General features: G+C 40.3%; 1 protein-coding gene across 1 annotated transcript in view; it reads right to left on the reverse strand.

Moving 5' to 3' along the window:
* The window catches only part of FBN2 (fibrillin 2), a 254200-nt gene that overhangs the window by 11729 nt on the left and 216946 nt on the right, over positions 1-25525 (reverse strand). Inside the window, exons 48-61 of the mRNA XM_027076778.2 lie at positions 25027-25146; positions 22217-22342; positions 21380-21532; positions 20331-20396; positions 19895-20020; positions 19184-19303; positions 18180-18302; positions 17603-17734; positions 7450-7575; positions 5916-6122; positions 4784-4909; positions 2673-2795; positions 1177-1293; positions 445-573 (exon numbers count right to left, since the gene is read on the reverse strand). Of these exons, the coding sequence (XP_026932579.1) occupies positions 445-573; positions 1177-1293; positions 2673-2795; positions 4784-4909; positions 5916-6122; positions 7450-7575; positions 17603-17734; positions 18180-18302; positions 19184-19303; positions 19895-20020; positions 20331-20396; positions 21380-21532; positions 22217-22342; positions 25027-25146 (1794 nt within the window). The remainder of the gene's footprint in view (positions 1-444; positions 574-1176; positions 1294-2672; positions 2796-4783; positions 4910-5915; positions 6123-7449; positions 7576-17602; positions 17735-18179; positions 18303-19183; positions 19304-19894; positions 20021-20330; positions 20397-21379; positions 21533-22216; positions 22343-25026; positions 25147-25525) is intronic.

Here is a 25525-nt window from a genome sequence, read left to right on the forward strand (position 1 = left end):
AAATAGCTCTCACTTTCCCCAGTGCTTTTTGTCTATTTCTGCAATTCTCTTTGATAACTGGTTCTTTCAAGACTTAACTTTCACACATGTCGTTATCATGGAACAAAGCCCCATGTTTTTTTCTGATTTATTTGTATACTACTGTAAACCATATTAGCTACAGAATTCTCTTGCATTTTTTTTTTTTTTAGATCAGTAATTATGTAAAGACAACACTTACTTTAAAAGCCAGTCCATACTCTCAGAATTTTGGTTCTACCATCTTAAAGTTTTCCTCTGCCCCCAGAATGATACATGAAAATCTAAGAACAAAAATCAGTTCCTGAGGTCTATCTTGTTAAGTACTTTCTTTCTTTTGAGATGATCTCATTTCTCATTTAGTGGCTTGGGAGTTAAAAATAGTTTGCTGTGTTAGATCAAGGATTTTTGAGCAAATAAACTGACCTTCACAGTTCAGTCCAGTGGCATCAAGAGAGAACCCTCTTTGGCATTCGCAGCTGAAACTTCCAGGTGTGTTTTGACAGATTCCTTTTGCTCCACAGAGTGAAGGCTGAGACCCACATTCATTGTTGTCTAGCAAAGCAGGAAGGAGGAATGTCAAGCTTCCTAATCATTACCTGAGATTTCACTATACAAAGTGAAAAGTGAGGTATGAAAGCCTAAGTTTCAAGATGTGAAAACTTGAGGGAAATGTATGGCCAGATTCATTGTCATGTTAGTGGCAAGAAAAGGAATATTTCAAGACATGTGAAGTTATAGTGTATCTTGGGTTGATCGAGGACATGATTTCTGATAACGCAGACTGAAGATCTCTTAATGTGTGTGTCTTCTAACATAAAATAATCCACCGTGTTCGCTAGCATGTTGTAAATTACAGTGAACCTTTATCCATATTTTTTCTGAATACACATGGTTATATTTAGAATGCAATAGAAAGGCACTGTTTGGAATACACCCTACCGTGCTTGTGCTTGGTTGGACCTTAACTAATTTTTTCCTTTGGATATTATTCTTGGGCAAAAACACCTATATTATTAGCCTCATTTCTAGACACTAATTATGACGCATTGGTCCTAAATATGAGTATTGAGCCATTCGTTATTCTCCCACTTTAAGTATGGTTTTTATGCATCTACCAAGAGTTTGCAAAACTTGCCATTTGTAGTTTTGTCTTACCAATACAAGCAGTGTGGTGCTGTGTGAAACCAGGTGGACATTTACAGGTAAAACCTCCCAGAGTGTTGACACAGAGGAACTGGCAGTTGTGCTGTTTGGTTTGACATTCATCAAGGTCTGAAATGAAAGAGAAGCCAGTGAAAATCAGAGCAGAGTCACCTGGCTGTGCATTCTTTCTCATGAAGCCACAGGATGTGTACATCTTCCATTGGGAGTATATTGCCTAGAGTTGTGCAGGAAGCTTTACAGACTTCCATATGTGTATGGCAAGCAGTTCCTTTTCTCACATGTCAGCAGCATAAATATCATGGGCTGCTCTGATAGGATGGCTAAGGTGATACATATCACAAAGTTTTCCTAGAATAAGAAAGTGAATGGAGGAGTCACAGTGGTTTACATGAACCGTTCTCAAAGCGAATATCCAAAGGGTATAATTTTTGAATTTAATGCACAGTTCAGTACATGGCTGGTCACTTACTCCTATTAAAAGAGGGGTTAAATAATCATAAAAACATCTGGAAATTGATGAAGGTCTGAAAACAAACACTGAGTCAGGTTCTCAGATTCCAAATGAAAACACCATCATAAATACAAGAGGAAGCAAAAAAACCCAACAAAAAACAAAACAAAAAAACCCCCCAAAATACAGCATCTGTAATTCTGATCATAAATGGAATTTATATTTGAACTAACAGAAAACTCAAAATGTGATTTTGGTTAGATTAGAACTTAATATATTGAAGTAAATATGCAAAGCAATATAAGACATAAACAACACTAATTCATTATATTAAAGCTTAAAAAGCACACACTAGTTGTACTCTTAACAACGTGCAAAATTACATTGACTCCTGATGGCTCAATAAATAGGTCAAAGAGAATAGTACTAGGTGCTATTATTGTTAGTACTGTTTTTTGGTATTCCTTGGAAATAAAACTTCATTCTTCTTAAGAATAACCTGTATTTCAAAAATTTAAGAAGGAATTTCTTCAGTCCATTGATTTTATACTGGTGAGGTTTATGAAAAAATGAATGCATGACTATAGCAGTGGAGCCACAGTAATTGTCTAACTTAGTTTGATAATTACTTTCAATACTACCTAAGCAAAAAATTTTAAATTCAACCATTCATTTTCAATATTCTGCGGTAGACATATAATAAAAGTAGTTTAGAGAAATAAGATCCTACATAAGCAACGAAAGAAATTTGATTTCAGTTGTTTCAATCTCTTCCCTCACCGTTTTTTGTCGTATGTAATTTCATTTAATTTTGAATTGTGTGGTTTGCTAGAAGAAGCAAACTGGGGTAGTTTGGGTTTCAATGCTCTCTGCCCCCTGCACGTGTCCTTCAGTAGAGGTTTCTGTGCCCTAATAAGGTGGTCACTAGGAAGATGTGCTTTAATGAAGGAGATACAGGTGGAGGAATCCCGGACTAGCTAGATTCGGATCGGAAAGGAGAGAGACAAGGGTCAGAAATGCCAGAGACTCTGCTCACCTTTGCACGTCTTTGCGTCCTCCTGTAGGACATATCCCCGGGGACATGAGCACTGGTAGCTTCCCTCAGTGTTCTTGCAGATGAAGTTGCATGGTTTCGGGGACTGAGAACATTCATCAAGATCTAAGTAAGAGTGATATGAAGATTAAATTCTTAGTTTCAAGGAGCAACTGGCCTCCTTCCTCCCTCCATATTCTTACTTCATCTTTTTCTGTTCCACTTCAACTTAAAATGGAAAAACAGCCAGAGAGAAAAGATGCACGCAACAGTGTCCTTGAGAGTAATGTACTGGTTTACTTTGTAGAGCAGTCTATGATTCTTGGATAAATGTAGTATCTGTACAACTATGCGGGTTCAAAAAATCCACCACATTGGTTTTTTTAAATTTTTAAATATTTTTGAGAGAGAGAGAGAGAGCGTGTGTGCACAAGTGGGGGAGATTCAGAGAGGGAGACAGGATCCCAAGCAGGCTGTGTGCCATTAGCACAAAGCCCGACATGGAGCTCTAACCCACCGACCATGAGATCACAACCTGAGCCGAAGTCAGATCCTCAACCAACTGAGCCACCAGGCGCTGTGCCACTACATTCTTTAGATTTATGTATTTTGGTTTATAGCTTGAGGATCATACTCTAAAATGTAAGAATTTCTTTCTTCCTTTAAAAAAATTTTGTTTATTTTTGAGACAGAGAGACAGGGAGAGGGAGGGAGGAAGAGAGGGAGGGAGACAGACAGAAAGAATGAGAATGAACAGGGAAGGGGCAGAGAGGGAGACACAGACTCTCCAGCAGGATCCAGGCTCTGAGTTTTCAGCACAGAGCCGGATGACCCGATGTAGGGCTTGAACTCATGAATCGCGAGATCAAGACCTGAGCTGAAACCGGACCCTTAACTGACTAAGCCACCCAGGTGCCCCCAGAGTTTCTTTCTTCGGACACTGTGACACACACGTATGGAAGACGTTCTCTTGAACTGTTAACTGACATGCTAAGCACCGTGGGGCACCACAGATCCAGATCCAAGTCTTCACGCTGGCCCACCGTGCTGCTAGACTCGGGCCCAGCCTGCTAGACTACATACACACCACCAGCAGGTTCTCTTTGCTGTCTGTCTGGTCCTTATTTCCCTCCACACCCTCCCTGCAAGATGGCTCAGGCTGAGTCACTGGGTCAGGGGTCACAGCTCCTTTCAAGGCAGCCCTCCGTGCACAATTTTCTCCTCCCAGGGTTCAATGACATCTCCCTCTTCTCTTTTGGCACAGCCCCAGCACACAGCACTGTGCCTCGCAGTTTCTACTCACTCTGCTCACATCTTTATTCCAAACAACTGTCTTTAAATCGTCCCCACCTTTCAATATACTACCTCTTTACTGCTAAGACTGTCAGATGGCAAACAATCTCCATTTCTTCCTAAAACATACTGATCCATGCCTCCAGAATGCCAGAAGCTCATGGTCAACAGCCTGTTCTCAAGCACTCTCATGCCCAACCAAGTGAGTCAGATGCTCACTAAGAGTCAGTATGGGTTTTCTTAACCTTTTCATCCCAGGTTGTTATTAAAACAGGAACTTGAATAGAAGTAAAGCTGCAAGGTAATTAAATATGGAGGAGAGAAGACTTGTTTTTTTTTTTTTTTTTTTTTTGGTCATCATTGAAAACTAAGTCGAATGCTTTGGAAAGACTTGATAAAGGCAAGCCTCCCACCCTTGCCCTTAACTGTTATGGGATTCTGTGTGTGAGACAATAAGAAACTGAATTAGAAAAAGAGACTGTAAAAACATAGAAGGATTCTGCCCTGAGACTTCTTTCCAACTGGAAATGATACATGATGCTTAATTGGTGTATTTTATGCCAAAAACAGCAATGAGGAGCAAAACGCATTCTCTATATATGCTAACACACATGTCCAGAGTCCGAAGTCATTTTGTATTAAAATATAAAATGTTGAAACAATATTTTTGAAATAATTTTTATGCTTCTCCAATTGAACACTTCCTGATGAACTGACCAGTTCTGTGTCCCACACGCTCCATGGTAAACACTGCATTGACAGAAGTGACCTGTAGGCAATGGGAGCCAGCCACCCCCAGAGGGATTGACGCGGCACCTTACCTACGCACGAGGTGCCGCTGATGTCTGTGGTGTAGCCAACCTTGCAGAAGCACCGGAATGAGCCCATGGTATTGATGCACTGACCATTGCTGCAAAGGTTTGGCATAACTTTGCATTCGTCGATATCTGTGGGCAACAACAACCCCAAAATGAAAACAAATGTACAAGTTAATATATATGCGGGGATAACGCTGGTGGGAAAACTAAGAGAGACGAAGGAAGTGACATGAGAGAATTAGCAACCAACATCCACAGTGCTGCTCACTCCAGCGGCTGGCAACTTGCAAGGGAAAGAAAACTATTCTGAAGTGACCGGAACAGATACATCCATGGAAGCTAGGTTGAAAGCCCTGCTTAAGTCTACTTGTTTTGCAATATAAGTGTGTATTATTTGGGCGGGATGTATACAGCTACCTCTCTGAAGCTCAAGTAATCTGGAATTTGTGGTGATCTCCTATGCCTGGACCTCATATTCACACTGGGATTCGGCTCTGAAGAAAGGGTTTCATTAGCAACGTAATCAGGCCCGGGGCCAAGAGTCTGCGTAGTAATAGAAGAAAATGGTATTTTTCAGGACATCAGGCTATCAGGTGGTTGTACAGAAAAATGGAAACAGAGGACTAATGGGCCAGAGGCTAGAATTTACCTCCAAAGTTAGAGCCTTTAGATATAAACTGCTTAAAAGAGGAATGGGCTCAGGAAGGGGAAAAAAAAAATTGGAAACCACTAACTGATAATGAGACTTGCTGGTTTGTATATACGTTGCAAACTGACTGAGTCCCTGTGCACAAATAGGCAACATGTATTTAAGTAAAGCAGGTATAGTTTGGGGGGTTACAAGCATGGCCTTTGGGGTAAGACAGGTATGTTCTGTTGCTGAGTGCATCCCTTAGAAAGGGTGTGATCTCAAGAAAATTACTTACTGTTACCGAAGCTTTCAGTTTTCCCAGTAAATCCTACCTCTTAAATATGAAGACTGCATCTTTTCCAGTCTCCAAATTATTAGCAAGAAGCGTATACAAACACATGTAAGTATTTCAGCTATCGTATCAATTTTTCACTTTTCCTTCCGGTTAACCTAAGTTAATGTTCATGGTATTGGTAGCGTGCGTCAATTTCCTCAACTCCTTACCTCTTCCATCAGTGGTATATCCTGGGCCATGAGGACATATCTTTTTGTACTGGGCAGTTCCCGGAAGTGGGCAAAGCTCACACTGGTGACCCCAGCCTCGCCCCCCGTCACAGCAGCATTCGGACTTTGTGACGAGATTGCGGCTGCTGGACGCCATCTGACACATCGTCTGCAACACCTCGGCAAAGCAGAGTCCCTGTCGATTGTCTGAAATAACAACGAGTTAATAAGCATCAGTGACATGGTGCTGACACTTCATTTTCATCTTCAAGTAAAATAGGACCATCAATGCTTTTCTTCCTGGCGGTAATGTTTTCAAAGGTGAGTACTCTTCTATGTGAACAGTCACACTGCCTGACAGTTTCATGAACACAAAGGTGTTAGAGAATCAGTTCAAAGCATGTTCTTTTACTAGAGTTTATTAAATTTGACAAAAGGTGATACTGTCCTTTAGAAATAGATTTATTTTTCTTCAATCCATCAGCAACTAGTTGATAGCAAGCTATCATTCCTGCAGAATGCAAATAAAAGGAAAATGAAATGAAATCATTTCCCTATAAATAAGCAAATGAGTATCAGGATTTATTTGTGGAAATTCCAGATGATGTTACAATGTTGGTACGTATTCAGTCCAATCTCATATTTTCTGCATCTAAAAGAGGGTTCAAACATGTGGGCTAAATGGGTTTTTTTTTTGTTTTTTTTGTTTAGTATAAATAAAGGAATTTCTCTGATGTAAATAGGCAAATAAATCTTTAATATGAACCATCCCAGTGAAAATACTATAAACAAAAAAGTACATTAGACTATGTAGGTTATCTTTTCTATTTCCGGAAAGATTCGTGGTTAGTAAGGGTCTAGATTGTAAATAATATCTATTTTCTTGACTAACAGTTTCCGAGGATTTAACGCAGTGACATCATTTGGAGAATCTGATATAGCTGAGACATTCTGTTTTTGTATCAGTGATGAGTACTCTTATTTCTCGGTTTGCCTTAAATTTTCCTCCTCCATACATTTACACCTGCTCATATTTAACTGAAATGGCTTATAATATAGGTATTTTAGCATTAAAATACAACATAATGTCTGAGCTTTATATTTTCCACAAGAAAATATTTTGTAAAACATTTTTTTCTGTACCGTAAAATAAAAATTAACCTTCACTGCATTTTTGAAATGTGGCATTTACTTTAATATTATTAATACAGCAAAGCTTACCTCACATAGCAAATATTTTCTTATGGAATTAAATCATCTCCTGGTGTAAGTTTTAGTAAAGTCACATTTTCCATAGAGCTTAATTAATCTTAATTTTGAAAAGACTATTTACACGACACATAGATGTGCATACAACACATGGGCAGAAATACATCATTTTAATAGATGGGTCCCTTCAGGAAGAGGCATATTGGATTACTCAGATTGGGGGGTTTTATAGCAGACAAGACTATGCATGTAGAGCCCTTCTGTGATGACATCATAAAATGGATGTTTTACTTACCAAGTACAATACAATCAGATGTCCACTTACCAAGGCATTCGGTGCCTGAGGAACTTGACTGAAATCCTTCACTACACTCACATCGGTAGCTCCCGATAGTGTTAACACAGCGCCCATTTTCACAAATTCCTGGCTTGGTCCTGCATTCATTTTCATCTTTGGGAAAACAAATAGGGTGAATAATGAGCAGAGTGTAAAATGACCATTCACAAATGATCCTTCAGGGAGTTACATCTTATTTAAAATGTCCTCACCAAAATACCAACATGATGGGATAAAAACTAGTCATATGTGAACATGGATTTATTTTTAACTCCATCCAGGAGGGTTCTTTCTTAACAAAATGTTTTTCTTTTTCCCTTCCCTTCCTTGTGGGGGAGGTATGGTCGTTTGATGGAAAATTGACCTCCACGAGGCATAAACTTGCCCCAAGACACCAGACAAGGTGAGGAAGAACTCTGGGGGAGAGGGTGCCAGTTTACACGATATGGGAGCGAGGCTGGGGGCTGAGGGGAGGGGGGTGTTAAGGAAGGGTGGAGAGTAGGGTAAAAGCCACACAGGCAAGCATGAAGCGCAGGCTCCCAGACTGGCTTTGAGTCAAATCAGAGGAGCAGCGTGGTTTGTGAGGACTCTTACTGGTTGAAGAAATTTAGGGAGTTCTGCTCTTTTGGTTGGTGATAAATCTATTAGGGCAAAATGGTTTTCATTAAAATCTCTTTTATCTTTACTGGGTTTGATATTCTGTAAATTTTGTTTGGGGCTTTTTTTTTTTTTTGAAGCTATGCTATCAAGAACCTAAGAGAGCTTATGACAATGAAATATTTTTGATAAACGGCTTTCATCTTTATACTTCTTAATATTTTTTTGTCAGGATGTTTTTGTTTTTGCTTTGTGTTTGGTCAGGATGTTTTTTTTTTTTTCTTATTTGTTTTTTACTTTACATCCAAGTTAGTTAGCATATACTGCAATAATGATTTCAGGAGTAGATTCCAGTGATTCATCCCCTACATATAACACCCAGTGCTCATCTCAACAAATGTCTTCCTCAATGCCCCTTGCCCATTTAGTCATCCCTCCACCCACCACCCCTGCAGCAACCCTCATTTGTTCTCTGTATTTAAGAGTCTCTGATGTTTTGCCCCGTCCCTGGTTTTATATTATTTTTGCTTCCCTTCCCTTATGTTCATCTGTTTTGTATCTTAAAGCCCTCACATGAGTGAAGTCATATATTTGTCTTTATTTAATGTCGCTTAGCATGATACACTCTACTTCTAACTACACTGTTGCAAATTATACTTTTTAATCTTTAATTTGTTGATATTTAAATTTTTTTAATGTGTATTCATTTTTGAGAGACAGACACAGAACATGAGTGGGGGAGGGGTAGAGAAAGAGGGAGACACAGAATCCCAAGCAGGTTCCAGGCTCTGAGCTGCCAGCACAGAGCCCCATGTGGGGCTCAAACTCGTAGACCATGAGATCATGACCTGAGTTGAAGTCAGATGCTTAACACGCTGAGCCACCTAGGCACCCCAAATTTGGTGATATTTATTCTGCCTGTGCTTTCTTTTTATCAGCACTTGCCCTCAATATTTTTTTCCATCCCTTCATTTTCAATCTCCCTCACATTCTGATTTGGCACCTTTCTTACGAACAGCATCAGGCGCTGGGTTTAAAAGGAATTTTAAAAAGTACATCTGTTTTTTTAACTCACAGTTTATAACTATCATGACTGCTGGTGTGTTTGGATTCTTACCTATCATTTTATTGTGTTTTGTGTCTACTGTGGTCTTGCCCTCTTCTCTCAATATTTCTTAGACTAGTCTAGTTTTCTATGCCCTCCTCTTGTCCCCACCTCCTGTCTGGAAGTTGTAACTTTCTTTCTATCCTTGCAGTGGTAGCCACGTCACAGCCTCGACACATACTTGCAGTGAACAGTTTTGCACAGATGTCAAGAAGTACTGAGGTCTTTCTGCTCTCCCTTGGTGCCACCTGTCATGCTGATGTGACCTAAAAGTTTGGTTTGTTAGATCTTGTTTTTAAATGTGCCTCCAGGACCTATTTAAAGCAAATAACAAACTTTCCTGTATCCCTGGCTTACCACTGCTTCATGTATCCTATAACTTCCTTTTGCATTAATTAAAACAAAATAATGGAGTATCTCGTTTGGTGGTCATTTCACAGAGTCATTTCATTGTGGGTGGTAACTTAATTTAGAACATTTCTGACAATGTCCTATTTTTTGTTTATTTCCTTACTAGACTGAGTATACAGTTTTAGTTCAGAATCATTTTCCCTTAGAACGTTTGGAAAATATTGTTCCCTTGTTCTCTTTGACCCAGTGTTACTGTTCATTTGCAGGAAGTCTGGGTTTTCTCTCTGGAAGCTTTATGGGTTTTCAACTTTGCTCTCAGCGTCCTAAAATCCACTATGCTGTGTCTTGGGGAAATTTTTCCTCCCTTATAGGGAAAAAACAATTATTACACAATCATAGAAATACACAAATTTTAAGATTATTTACAAAAATATTGAGCTAAGTTATAGATTTTAAAAAGGTACATTTTTTTGTATATTGTGTGCTATGCAGTGTCTGTTATTTCTAGAAGTTGAGGGTTCAAGGTCGGCCTTCTTGATCTAATCCTATCCCTGATGTCATTAACCTTTATTTTGATTTGTTTTTTAGTTGTCTGAATTACTTTGTTTTTTGGATTTTTTTTAAGAAGGGCTCTTGTTGGATAGACAGAGTTCCTCCATGTCTGGTGACGCAAAATAGAGCTTCTATACTTGAAAGATGGCTAGAGAGGTCTCAAAGTTTTAGATTACTTTTGTTCTACTACCAGTGGCATGAGAATTAGTGTGAGAATTTATAAAAAGTAGCTTGATTTCTTTTTCTGCCTTGTAGATACTTTTTCTGCTTGGTTGCCTGAAACCAACGTAATTCACTTTTTTCTTTCCCTTTTTCCATTGTTGAAATTTGTAACTTCACTAGGGAGTGTCTTGGTGTGATGCTGCACCACCTCTAGAATTTTGATTGCTAGCATTCCATGCTTTATCCTTTGAAAATTTCTCAATGGCATCAGGATTGCCAATTAGTCACCTTTCCACTGTTGGCTACTCCTGGAGCACTTAGCGCTGTCTACTCCGTGCCTAATGCAGTGCAGACCCATAGGCTAGAGGCAAACACACTGCCAGGACGGACGGTCTCACTTCAACTCGCGATTCAAACCACAAATGGGAAGTAACACTCCCTTGACAATCTTACTGTATTTCCTAGTGTGTCCATGCTTCCATTTTCTAAAATGACTACTGTGCAGGGCGACAACAACTCCTCCAACTCCCCACTATGAACCACCTATCTGGCCCTCACTTTCAAACTCTTGTCTTTTTCAGCAGCATACAGATTTCCTGGTTTTTCTCAAAGGCCAGTCCTTGCACTTGAACTCTGGATTGCCTTCCAGGAGTTCACAGTTCTCCTTTTTCACTGAGTTATTCTCTTAACACACATGTTCTAGTAACTTCCATCTTAAAAAACAATCTCTTTTAATAATGTGTCATACCTCCACCTACTACCTCATTTGTGGTCCCCTTCAGGACAGATTTATTTCTTTTTCCCTCCTCAGTACTCCTAATTGTATTCTACTTTATTTCCAGTTTATTGAGGTACAGTGTAAAAGGATTCCTCTGTCGAGTGAATTAACACACCCATTACCTCACATATTTATCCTTTTCCTGTGAGAGAATATTTAAGTTCTAATCTCTTAGCAAATTTCCATTACACAGTACAGTGTCGTCAGCTGTGAATCACCATGGTACACATTAGATCCTCAAACCTTATTCATCTTATAAACTGTAAGTTTGTACCTTTCTACCAACCTCTCCCTATTTCCCCTACCTCAAGCCCCTGGCAAACATTTTTCTACTCTTTCCGTGAGTTCCATTTATTTTATTTTTTTAGATTCCTCTTATAATTAATACTGTGCAGTATCTGTTTTCCTCTGCCTGGCTTATTTCACTTTGCATAATGCCCTTTGGGTCCATCCACACGTTATCACAGATGACAGGATGCATGTACATTTTCTTGATCCATTCATCCACTGACAAACACTTAGGATGTTTCCATACCTTGGCTATTGCCAGTAATGCTACGATGAACACTGGAGCTGACAAGTTTTTGAGATAATGTTTTTGTTTCCTTTGGTTATATACCCATAAGTGGGATTGCTGGATTATATGGTAGCACGTATTTAATTTCCTGAGGAACCTCCAAAATCCATACATAGTGGCCTTAGTAGTTTATGTTCCCACCAACAGTGCCTAAGGTCACAGTGCACAAGGGTTCCCTTCTCTCCACATCCTTGTCGATGCTTGTTATCTCTTGTCTTTTTATGACTGTCCATCCTAACAGGTGGGAGGTGATATCTCACTGTGGTTTTGATTAAAATCAAAACCTGATGACTAGTGATGAAGAAGTCACCAAATATAATTACTGCTTCTCTTTCTATATCCTGCAATACATCTCAGCAGCATTATACACGAGTGACTGGCCACTCTCTAACTGGTCTAATGAAAACTAATTGAATAGTCCATCCTTTTAATTGTCATGAATCCTACACTGACCTGGAAAACTTCCTCTCTTGCTGGTCACTCATTTTTGTCTTCTAAGTATTTTTCACCACACTAGATTTTGGAGTGTTCAGAGTTCAGTCACTGCGTTCTCTTTCTTGGTGTCTCTGTGTTTTCTTTCTTGGTGTCCTCATCTGATCCTGTGATTTTTAAGTAACTACCTGTTTGCCAATAATTTGTAGTCCTGGCTCATAAACAAATCTGTGTACCTGCTGTTACTGCTTGAAAGGCTCATACATTTCTGACAGTTAACTTGGTCAAAACATTTTTTTTTTAATTTTTCTGTGTTTCCTATCACACCTGCTTCTTCCAGTCTTTTCCTTATCAGTTAATAGCCATCCAATCAACTATTCAAGTAAACTGCTAGGATTTGTCTTCTCTCTCTTCCTTCTTCCATATCCAATCAGCCCGTCATTAAGTTCTGTTGATTATGTCCAGAGTATATTATAAATCTAAGTCCCTTTCACCTCTGGCCCTTATCTGAGCTTCCTTCAGCTCTGGGATGATGAAAACAGCCACCTCAGTGAACCCTGCTTCTACTCCTAACACCTTGTAATGCATTATCCACTAAGCAACCAGAGATCTTTTAAAAATGTACATCAGGCAGTAACAATAACACAAGCGAAATTTTACTGTATGCAAAGCACTGTCCTAAGGGTTTATATGAATTAACTTATTGGATCTCCCCAATAATCCTATGAGGTAAGTGCTCTCCTTATTCCTATTTATGTTTAGAGTATGAATTTGAGGCACAAAGTGAAGCCAACTTGCCCCAAATCCCAGAACTAGGAGACATGAATCTAGGTTTCTCACATTCATTGTCCATCTGCAGGCCTGTACTCTAAATCCCTCTGCCACGGTGCACGCACCACAAAACCAGTCTCGTTACCGTGGCCTGCCGTGCCCGTGACCACCTTGGGACCTCACTCCACACTCCTCCCCTGGCACAAACTCCGGCTACACTGGCCTTAGTTCTGGCCTGAGGCATCTGTACTTACTGCTATTTCCTCTTCATTTCTAGGCCCCGGCTCAGACGTCACCTTGTCATAGAAGCCTTCCTTCAGTGGATCTTCTCAAATAGATCCCATTCAACCACTAAATCTTACTTTCTTAAAAAGACGTACCACTATATGAAATTTGTATGTCGATTAGTTGTTTGTTTGATGTCTGTTTCTCCCTGAGCAGAACACACATGACTCGAGCGCAGAGTGGGGGCAGGGGGTGCGGGGGACACCCTGCCCTAGTTGAACACCCTGTCCCAAGAACCACACAAACAGCAGGTGTTTGATGAAGTGTAACTGAATAAATGACTATTCTGTACTAGCTTTTCGTGGGGCAGTGTGTTCTCATATACAGGCTTAAATATTTTCTACAAAAATTTAATTCCACAAATGCTCAAACATGTTCCAATATTTTTCATTTTTCCTTTTTTTTGGGGGGGGGGACTTCGTTTATGCAATGTTGGATTTTTTGGTCTTCCACCTGTACCATTTTGTTATGAATCACTTCCATATCCACATTTTTGCTTGTGTTTTCATCCTCGGCTACTTTTTATTAAGTCTACTGGGATTGGTGTACCTGGGTGGTTCATCTGGTTAAGTGTCCGACTTTGGCTCAGGTCACGATCTCACGGTTCATGGCTTTAAGCCCCGCATTGGGCTCTCTGCTCTTAGTGCAGAGCCCGCTTCCGATCTTCTGTTTCCCTCTCTCTCTCAAAATGAAATAAAAATATTACAAAAACGCTACTGTGACTAACCTCTGTGATGGCTTTCTTTCCTCAGCTCTGCTAGACCATTCTCTCTTGATACTGCTCTATCTTCATTTTCAGTATCTTCTATTATAATTTGTATTTAATGGTGTCTCTTAAAGATCACAAAAACTATTTTTCTAAACTTGTCCTCTTCCATTCCTGACGTGTTTTGGCCCATTTCTTGTTTATTTTCCTTTCTTCTCCTCCGCCTCATACATATACGTTAGTTGTGGTCTCGTGTAACTCCTCATCTTTGATGGACTTTTCCCAGGTCTACTACATGCTACAGCACAGCGCAGAAGCACATCACCAGTGCTGAGCAGGGTGTGACCCAGCTTCACTTCACGTCTGCTGTACGAGCATTCTCTCACCACATCAGTTATGCTCTCTGCCCGTGGGGCATGCGTACCGAGTGTTTTTTGTAGTTTAGGAGGTCACTGTGGCTCTGAGTAAAGTCCTCTAAGTCTTGTCAACTGTTTTCTCTTTTACTTCTCTGGCTCTTCACACCGAGTGTCAAACTGGTTTTTCTCATTCACCTGTGTCCCTAATCTACTCGAAGATGCTGGATGAATTCTTTAAATTAGGGTTGGTCACTTTGAGAGATATCTGTATTCTGCTCCAGTCTAAAGAAAAGTATGTCACTGAGCCTCAAAAATATGTATTTTTGAATGAAAATTTTACATTATTTGAAAGATACTCTTCAGAGTCTGTAGTTGGGACCATTCCTCACTTAAATAAACACTCTTCCCTCCACTGCTGCATTTCTAAATCTTCAGGGGATGGAAGTGAGGTAACACATTTTTATTTCATCATCTTAAAAGCAAAACCTTCTTTCCCCTCATTAATATTTCAAAATTCATTTTGAAATACATTTTATTCATTTCAAAATGAATCCCCAAAAGCATTCTGTCAAGACTTTCATGAAAATTTAATGATCGTGGTAAAGTTTTTCTATTCCTTACATTTTTCTATTCGTTTATTTGCTTACTTAAAACGAATTACTGGGGCATAGTAGATCATATAGTCGAATTTCATCTGTTGTATCTGGTAAGGGGTAAATATCCCAAATATATAAGTAACTCATACAACTCAACACCAAAAAAACAATCTGACTAAAAAATGGGTCAAGGACGTGAGTATACATTTTCCTAAAGAAGATACACAGTTGGGCAACACACACATCAAAAGATGGCTAGACATCACTAATCATCAGAGAGATGCAAATCACAACCACAGTGATCTATCACTTCACTCTAGTCAAAATGGCCAAAGTTTGGGGCACCTGGGTGGCTCAGTTGGTTAAGCAGCCGACTTCAGCTCAGGTCATGATCTCTCAGTCCGTGGGTTCGAGCCCCGTGTTGGGCTCTGTGCTGACAGCTCAGAGCATGGAGCCTGTTTCAGATTCTGTGTCTCCCTCTCTCTGACCCTTCCCTGTTCATGCTCTGTCTCTCACTGTCTCAAAAATAAATAAAACGTTAAAAAGAAATTAAAAAAAAAAGTTTCAACATGGCCAAAATTAAAAAGACAAGAAATAACAACTGTTGGCAAGGATGTGGGGAAAAAAGGGAACCCTCAAACACGGTGGGTGGGACTGCAAACTGGTGCAGGCACTATGGAAAATAGTAATGGAGCTTCCTCAAAAAATTAAAAATAAAAATACCCTGTAATCCAATGATTCCCCTACTGGGTTTTTACCCAAAGGAAATAAAAACACTATTTTGAAAAGATATATGCACTCCTTTGTTTACTGAAGTATTATTTATGATAGCCAAAATATGGAAGCAATCAGAGTGTCCACTGATTGATGAATGGATGATGAGAGATACGGTATCTACACACAGCAGAGTATTATGCGGCCATAGGAAAGGATGAGATCATGCCATCTGAGACAACATGGATGGATCGATAGATTATTATGCTAAGTGAAATAAGTCAGACTGAGAGAGACAAATACCGTATTATTTCACTCATATGTGGAATCTAAAAAACAAGTGAACAAATCACACAAACAAACCAGAATGAGACCTATAAAAATACAGGGAACAAACTGATGGTTGACAGAGGGGAGAGGGCTGTGGGGATGGGCGAAATGGGTGAAGAATGAGTGATGGAGAATGGGAAATACAGGCTTCCAGGTATGAAGTAAGTCACAGAAATAAGACACAGCATAAGGAATATAATTCGTGATATTGTAATAGCAGTGTAGAGTGACAGATGGGAGCTACACTTGTGATGAGCACACCATAATGTTTAAATTTGCTGAATCAGTATGTTGTATGCCCAAAAGTAATTTAACATTATATTACAACTATACTTAAAAAATTAAAGAAATTTCATTTGTGATTACATTTAGTTTTCTTTATAGAGATTTTAGATTTCCTACCTAAGTCCAACTTTTTAGCTTATAATATTTTTAGTTTCTGTTGTGTTTGACATTTTGGAGATAATTTTGTTGTATTTCAGTCTCACTGTACTCAGCATTTTTATTATGCTTTTATGTTTGTGTGTGTGTGTGTGTGTGTGTGCGTGCGCGTGCGCGTGTGTGTGGCTTTATCTTTCATTCTGATTCGGACATTTGTAAATAATTTTTATTTATAATAATATCTTGGCTGTTTATAACAGCATTTCTAATTATAAAAACATGTCTGTATAAAACCAAACTTCACTACAAAGAGTTTTCTGATGATCAAAAAGAGTTCTTTCTGCAGAAGGTTCAGCTTCCAGCATGCGATCATGAAAAGCCTGAGGATCAGAAATGTTTTAGAACCTGTATCTTCTCTAGCGTCTTTTCACAATGAAGAAATTACAAACGTATAATGCTGCCCTTGGTCTTTTCTTTGAAAAAGGAAGAAATGGGATCATAGAATACTAGAGCTAAAACACTTCGCCCTTTCCGTCTCTTCCTCTTCCTCCCACCCAAATCACGTAGTTTCTCACTCTGTAGATGAGGAGACAGAGACAAAGAGAATGAGGCCACTTGTAAGTCACCCAGCTCATTTATGGCACATCCAGGACCAGAAAACTGGGCTCCTGATATGATCATGGTGCCCATCCCCTTGCTCCCAGGAAATATACATATAAATGTAGTGACTGTACAATGTCAAATTCAGCTAGTTACCAAAAAAAAAAAAAAAAAAAAAAAAAAATTCTAGGCATAAAAAATAAACATGTTTCTAGGTATTTTAGCTAGATGAAATTCAAACACACATATACATGCAAAAAAATTAAAAAAGAAAGATACATGGCAGGTAAGCACATGAAAAGATGCTCAATGTCATTAAAGAAATTTAAGTTAAAACTATACTATGATGCCCTTATACATCTACTCGAATGACTAAAATCAATATTCTCGGGTTGCCTGGATGGCTCAGTCAGTTAAGGGGGAGAGACAGAATCCAAAGCAGGCTCCAGGCTCTGAGCTGTCAGCACGGAGCCTCATGTGGGGCTCAAAGTCATGAACGGTGAGATCAGGATCTGAGCCGCAGTCGGATGCTCAACCGACTGAGCCACCCAGGCTCCCCTTGGGGTTCCTCTTTTAAATTTTTTTCCTCTGTATTTCCTTGCTTGCATATGTACCCGCAGAATTATGAAAAACAAGAAGGCTTATGTAATCTGGGACAGGTATAACTGCCTGTGCCTCATCTAGAAGCTGTTATATTGGCATGGACCCAGACACAGAAGAAATCCAGCTCTAGCATAGCCTTGAAATACCTAGAAAAGTAGTCGGCTTGAAGTTAGGATGATTTGGAAACAGTGCTCAAATGTGTCTTGAGCTAGGGGTCTTAAATAAGCAGACTCTTCAGGCCTTACCTACGCAGCCTTCTCCGTCAGGCCGTCGGGTCATCCCAGGCGGGCAGATGCACATGAAGGTGCCTATCAGATTCTTGCACATCATGCCTCTAGATTCACAGTCATGGAGACCTTCGGCACATTCATCCAGATCTAGACAACAGTTTTCGTAGGAAAAAGATCAAATTCTCAGGAGCAGGCTATTGTTTTGGAGTTTTAAGTCTTATTTCCGGTCTTAAGGCTCTTAAATGCTATTGTGTGACAGAGGAAGGAGGAGCCCGATATTTTCCAATTGTTGGCTATATTCTAGACTTTTAAAAGTTTCAGCATTGATCCCAATGAGAAGAAGTTCAGGGAAGGACAGTCTTTTCTTTAATAAGAGCCCAAGATTGTGGGTTCTTCAACCTCTTTTATCTTTGACTTGCTTAGGCAGACCATCAGGTGTCTTGTTACCTAGGTATGGAAATCTACCAGCAAAATCCTGTCAGATACAGGGCTGTAAACTCTAGAAGAACATAGATGAGAACTGTAACTTCACTGCAGTACACTTCCAGCGTGGCAAATAAAGTTTTAACTACTCTCTTGTCCAGGGCCTTACCTTTGCACATCTTCTGGTCTTCCCTGAGGGCATAGCCAATTGGACATGTGCATTCGTAGGACCCGAAGGTGTTCATGCAGCGGAAAGCACAGAGCAGCGGGTTCTGGGCACACTCGTTGATATCTAATCAAACAAACAGGTAAGCAGGGACTGAGACTAGAGTGTTAATTGTTTAAATAAACACTGTTGTATTTACTTAGCAGTCATCGAGAAAGCAGTAATATAATAGAACCTCCACTCCTGGTATGGAGAAGTGAGCACCTAACAAACTCACCCTCCAACAAATAACAACCATAAACTCTGAAAACAAAAACAAAAACAGAAACAACTACCTGAAGTAGTCTTTAGTGGTAAGTTGAAACTCTGCAAACAACCAGCAAGAAAGAAGTTCCCAATATTTGTCTTTTTCTGAAATTACGCTGTGGATGGACATAGTCCTGCCAGGAGCAGGGCCTGGCAGCTAAATCTTCAATAGAAATGTTCTGAGCTTCTGTGCATGGCAATCCGGGGAGGGAGCTGGGGGCAACCAAGGCTGCTCAAGAGTGACAGGGAATCCCAGATAGGAGAGGGCTAGAGATGGAGACACACTATTTTGCATAAAAGCAAAAAACTTAATCTGAACCTCTGTCTTACACGGGCCTGACAGTCTGCTTTTATGTTCATCCAAGTTAACGGCCTGCTAAGACAAAAGCATCGGCATTCGGCAAAGATATCACTCACAATATCCAGGGAATAATCTAAAATTAACCTCCTGCTGGGGAGCTAACTTCAAGTGAAAATACCATCAACAGATGCTGACTCTGACATGACCGAGATGCTGGACCTATCAGACAAGGGCTTTAAAATAGCTGCTGTGACTCTACTCTCACCTAGGCAGAGGAAAAGAATACTTGTGATGAACGTAATCATCAGTAGAACATCAAAACAATGAAAGTAAAAGAAGAGACAGGAAAAAACCTTTTCTAGATCAATCAGAAGTAGTATTTAAGGGAAGTATCACTTGCCTTCACAATTCATCATAGGCCCTGGCTCAAAGCCTTCATTGCAATTGCATTCAAAACTCCCAATAACGTTGGTGCATGTCCCATTCCCACACGGATTGCCAATGGAACATTCATCAGTATCTGGGAAAAAAAGGAATAAAAAAGTGCCCCCAAATTTAGGGAAGTTTTAGCTTAATATGTGCATGCCCATGAATCATATCCATCCACCTGGCCCTCACAAACTGCCAGGATCTGTACAGGCCACACCTGACTCTGCACCCTCCCTGCCATTAGCTGGCTGGCTTGCCTTTATTCAGTACAGAGGACCCCAAAGGATCAAGTGTGCAAAGCTCTGAGTCCTAAGATAGCCATGCTTTCCCTAAAAATCACAAACCCAGAGAGGGATGTGGTCTTCTGCTATAGGAGCAGGTGCAGAAAGTCACAAAGTAAAAGGGACTTCTCTCCCAGTTAGTTGCTCTGCCAAGTGTAAATCTCTAGGCACATCAGAGTTTGTATATCTGGTGGAAGGCAGAGGTTGGGCAACTCTCTCCATGTTCACGTAAACCAGATCTACTAGTAAATGTAAAAAGGGAGAAGAAAAAGCAGTTATTACTAGCTGCCGATACTGGCTTTGTAAATCCTCCCACCACCCAGGGCACCTGGGAGACCTTCTGCTGAACATGAGAAATGGAATGGAAGCTTCCAAATATGTAATGTGGAGTCAGCACTCACCCACGCAGCGTACTCCAGTGTAATCAAGGTTGTAGCCCATCGGACATTCACAGCGGAAAGAGCCATCTGTATTGATACACTGACCATTTGAACAAATGCCTGGGCTCTCAAGGCATTCGTTGACATCTAAAATAAAGAATCGTCCATAAACTTCCTCCGTATAAAAGGAGACATCACAACCATGTGTATTTATTCAACACAGACTTAAAATTTATAAAACACGTAAACATTTCTTTTCACCAGATAAACAGATTGTATGCAATATACAGTGCAGTTTTACAATGCTGAAGATAACACATGTGATATAGAACATTGTGTACATATGTTAAAATATACTATATGTGATACAGTAAAATAAACGTGATTTATAGAACAAATACACAAAAATGTATTTACACAAAAAAAGACTACAGGAATAAAATACATCAAACCACACCTTCACGTGTATCATGAAGACTCGGGACAGTTCCGTGGCCGTACGGACACAGGTCCTGGAATGCAACTACAGAGAAAAACACAAATTCCCCATTGACTCAAGAGCCTCAGTTGTGGGACAACTTAAGAACTGATGGAGGGTGTTCATGAAATTAGACTTAATTTCCATCTACAAGTTGCTTTTGACAAGAGTCTTATTTTATTTTCATGATTTACTTCAAAAGCAACCCTGAGCCTTTTTAGAGAAGGTCACCTGGGCTTGCCCAGCTCCTCCCAGAGTGCTGCCTACTAAGGGCTTCCTGTTCTGTTTGCTAGTTTTTTTGTTTTTGTTTTTTTAAATGTTAATTATTTTGAGAGAGAGCATGTGGGGGAGGGACAGAGAGCGAGAGCGAGAGAGAGAGCGAGAGAGAGAGAGAGAGAGAGAGAGAAAATCAGAGAATCCCAAGCAGGTTCCTTGCTGTCAGCACAGAGCCCGACACGGAGCTCAAACCCACGAACCAGAAGCCTGGGATCATGACCTGAGCTGAGATCAAGAGTTGCTCGCTTAACTGACTGAGCCACCCAGGCATCCCTTATCTGTCTGCTCATTCAGTGCCGAGGAGCCCATGACACACAGAAGCCACCTCCGACCTAGAGATCAGGCTAGTTCCCAGGTTGCTGGGAGGCACCTACAACTCGACTACACTAACAACAGGAGACCTGGGAAGCTCTCGGGTCTCACCCTGCAAATGGCCCTCATGCTGACTCAGCATGAGTTCCCCCCCCCCCCCCCCCCCCCCGCCCCACTCACATCCTCTGCACTGTACCTCTCAAATTCATTCCTCTGAAAGCAAGTAATACGGACCTCGGGGGGAGAAATGAACTAACAGTAACTCTACCCTGCACTCACATGTGTTGCATACACACGCTGGAAAGAAACCCCTCACACTAAGGTGACCAGTTTAGACGTGAGGGAGCCATTTCACCTTCACAATATTCCTGAGTTCCATGGTGACCGACAAACACATTCCCAAACCAGCACAAAGTGGAGTCTTACACGCCTGCTCTTACCTTCGTCGTCTTTGGGGCACAGCTCACAGGGGTCGCCCCAGCCCTCTCCTGGCATTTTACTACAGCAGCATTTTGCCTTAGTGGTGTTGAAGGCTTTGGGTACAGAACACTTTCCATTTTCGAAGTTGGTGAAGCAGAAGCTCTGGCGGGTATCTAGTCAAGAGAAAGCAAACATCACAGACCTCCTTCTTGGTCATTTAAAAAGATGGAATACTTCGTGTATAACTTTCTGACGGAACATTTCTCACGGGCCGAACACTGGATGCAGATGAGGTCAGCAGTGAAAAGACAGGTCTGGAAATCCCCCAATGCTGATTTCACATGCCAATTTAAATTGGCCTGTCTATAAAATTTTACATACTTATCTGAAATGTTAAAAGTGTTTTTATAACGTCCCTAGGAAATCTGAGAAATTACGCTCAGTATTAAAATTATTTCTGTATCTCTTCTATTGTTATGTTGTAGCCTCACAAAAAAAAAATTCATGTAAGTTTCAGTAAGTCATATCACATTAAAAGCAACTCATACAGCAGAGTACAAAAAATTTGGTCCAACGACAAATGGAACAGTGAAGCAAAAACAGTAATAATAATGATAAGCAAATGAATGAAAATAATTTTTCAGTATGAAATTTAAAAAACTGTGCAAACAGGGTTGAAAATTCACAGTACCTTAAAAGGCGTCCAGTACATTTAGTGTTGAGACCTAGATTTTTAACGCAGACATAGTTGCCATAGACACGTTCTTTGTAGTGACAAACACTAGCATGATGGTTTACTGTCTATCTGTGAAGTTCCTAAGGTCAAATTATGACACAGAAGTCATTCCAAAGCTTACCAAAGCATCTCCGTCCATTATCAGACAATACAAAGCCAGGCGGGCAGATGCACTGGAAGCCCCCAGGAGTATTGGTGCAGGAACCAAACAGACAGATGTTGGGATCTTCGTCGCATTCGTTTATGTCTGGACGACAGCAGGAGAATGTATGAATTCAGGCAAATCAATACACTGTTCAGTCTTTGAAAATAAACAGTTTGTCCATACTACAATAACCCACTAGCCATTGATTATTTAATACGAAACACGAATACATAATGTGTATCTATAACTTGCTCTTTAAAAGTAGACGATTATTGCTTCAAAAGTCAAAGATTGTATCCAGATTCAACCAACCATATGGCCCAGACAGCCAAATAGAATTCTAGCTCCTTGCAGTGGATCCCTAGGGGTGTGTGTGTGGCCACCTGACATGACCAACTGTTCAATATCCTCCAAGTGTCACAGCCTCAGATGGTCGGTCTCCTTCTCTCATGCTCCTCTCTGCCATCCGCCATCCAAATTAAGATCCCCGAGTCATCTTTCTTCTTCCCCCTGACCTTTTAACCTTATGCAGGCAGCATGTGACCTGTTCCTTCAGCCTCCTCTGTGAATTCAACTCAACCTCACCCGCCTGGATTACCGTAAATCTCCTAATAGCCTGCCGCATCTCCGTCTAGTCCCTTCACAGGGCCACCAGGTTGTCTTTCTAAACCACACATCTGCTTGAAAATCTGTGCCTGCTGGAACCAGGATGACTCGGACGTGGGTCTGAGAATTTCATCATTCCCACTCATCCCAGAACGGTTCCTTCAAATAAGGATTCCTTAGCAGTGACATTTGGCCTTTGTTTCATTGGAAGTGCTTACTGAGTTGTTTTAAGTAAGTGAATAGACATTACATAATTCCAGCCACGTGAGACTGTAAATTCCATGGGGACATGACCTATGGGTCTGTCTGGGTCACTGCAGCACAGCTTAGTCTAGCACGGTGTCAGGCACATACTACATTCTCCATTTGCATTGAGTCTTCTGGGTTGGCCACTTGATGCCCCTTACCACACTCGAGTTGGCTGTGTTTGCCAATAGCCTTCTCTGTTCTGTTCCTTTTTTTGGTTGTAAATTCCTATACAACAGTTAAGAACCACCCCAAGTGTCACCAATCCATTGTGATGGGCTTCCCTGACTTTCTTTTTGCCACCACCACCAACGTTCACAGCCTCACCCTGAGCTCCCTCTGCCTTAATGTACCTCCAGTGCAGTATCTGACCCAGTGGATTGCAAGGGTATCTTTACACGGTGGGTTTACTTACAAAACAGATCTTTTCTCATCTGCAGTAGGTTACCAAAGGCAAGGGCTGTATCTTTTTGTAACCCCAGCACCTAAGAGGTGCAAGGTGTTCACTGTTACGTACAGTGAAAGTTGTCATCAACTTGTACGTGTATACAGGTGTAGTAAGTATATGTTCATGTGAAGTGTATATATGGTCACATTAGAAACATTTCATTTGGAAAAATTGGTAGAAGAGATTCTAGCCTGAAGGGAATAGTCTTGCAGTGCAGTTAATTAAAAATGTACTTTTCAGAAATGCAAAATAGGAGCGTTGCTAACAGTAAGAAAAAAATGGTTCTGCAGTTTAATAAAATGTTACTGAGTCAGAGATTTCTTTTTTTCCACAAAGAGAAAAAGCAGCTGAGTCTTTCTGACACAAAGAAGCGTATGTATCTTTTCCCTCCTAATGGTGGACATACCACTGCCATCATTGTTCCACAAAGGGATGTGTTATAGGAAAAATGAAGAACTGAGATTAAATACGGAATAAAGAAAATGAAAGGATCTTAAACTTTTCAAGAAGGTTTTTATTAAGATGCTTCTAGGATTTATTATCTTTTAAGTATTAAAAACACTAGGCAATTTTACAGCGCACTACACAGATCAAGAAAGGGAAAAGATACTAAGGCCAAACTGGTAAGACTAGGGATGTTATCTCCACTATATGAAATCACATGGACTGAAAAATAATTAAATTTGATCAAGTAAACGGTTTCCTTCAGTTCTGTCCATATAGGTCCCTTGAAAGTGAACAGTAGAGCTACAAAGAATTTTTGTTTAATTGGACAACTACAAGGCAAAACAAAACAAAACAAAAGCAAAAAACCCTCAGCGATCACTTCATGTTAGAAGAACCACAACAAGATGGTGCTTCTGAATTTCAACAAGACTGTAAAAAATAATTTGTATAAAAGTGAAATTAAGTAACTGTAAAAAGGTCGGCCTTCATCATGTTCACCAGGCAGTTCTGGAACCCACTTTTGATGTGGTTACAGTGTTCTTGTATGCTGGAGGAGTTTCAGCATAAAAACATCTGTTATGACAAATGGATTAATATTTTCTGTTTTGACATGAGGCCTTCCCAAGGAAAAAAATGTCTCAACGGCATGGTCAAGATTTTCTGCTCCACATTTCTAGGACTCCAGACACCTTTAATAGCTGTTTTAAAATTGGTTGCCAAAGATTACAATTTTTGTAGACTCTCTTTAAATTCAGGAGAAAGTCTCTGTTGACATTTGGAAAAAAGATCAGAGTGCACTGAAAATTCTCTCACTAGTGTAGCATTTCTGTTCATGACCAGCCCCACATCCCTAAATTCTTTATCCCTACGTTCAAAAGGATTCTGATGGTTCCACAATGCAGATGTAGTCTGCTACACGTTGCATCCCCTAGGTCAGCCTGCTTGCACTGGTTTGGATTTAGTATACTTCCAAAGGGTCTTTACCCAGCCTGTCTTACACCAAACAGCTCGTGGACCTCGGAACAAATGTTAACCTTACCGATGCAGTTCTCGCTTTTCACTTCATACCCTGGCGGACAGATGCACCTGAAGGACCCTTCCAAATTCTGACAGGTACCAGGAGAACAAGAGCCAGGAAGGGCAACACACTCATTAGTATCTTTAAAGAGAAAGGAGAACAAAAAATGATTTAACTATGAGATGACTGCTGCCAAACGATACTAACACGAATTCAACTTGCTCTCTCTGATCTGTCAAGGTCACTATGGACAAATTTGCCCTGAGATACTCTTTTGACATCTTGAGTATTACTCATTTGGCAAGAGGCTAATTTTCCTGATTTGTTTCCTTCGTCTCCTTTTATGGAGACATGGATAGCCCCAAGCTCTCTTCCAATAAAAGCATTGCAGACAAGTCATTCCCAATTGTTGGCGTTGTCCTTACACCAAAATTTCCCATGGTATCTTATTTTCTCCAAGTGATCAGATGATCCCATGACATGTGAATGGAGTTTCCAGGTGTGTGTGTAGGGCTGGGGG

This window comes from Acinonyx jubatus, chromosome A1, assembly GCF_027475565.1.
Source record: "Acinonyx jubatus isolate Ajub_Pintada_27869175 chromosome A1, VMU_Ajub_asm_v1.0, whole genome shotgun sequence".
In the NCBI taxonomy this organism is placed as follows: Eukaryota; Metazoa; Chordata; class Mammalia; order Carnivora; family Felidae; genus Acinonyx; species Acinonyx jubatus.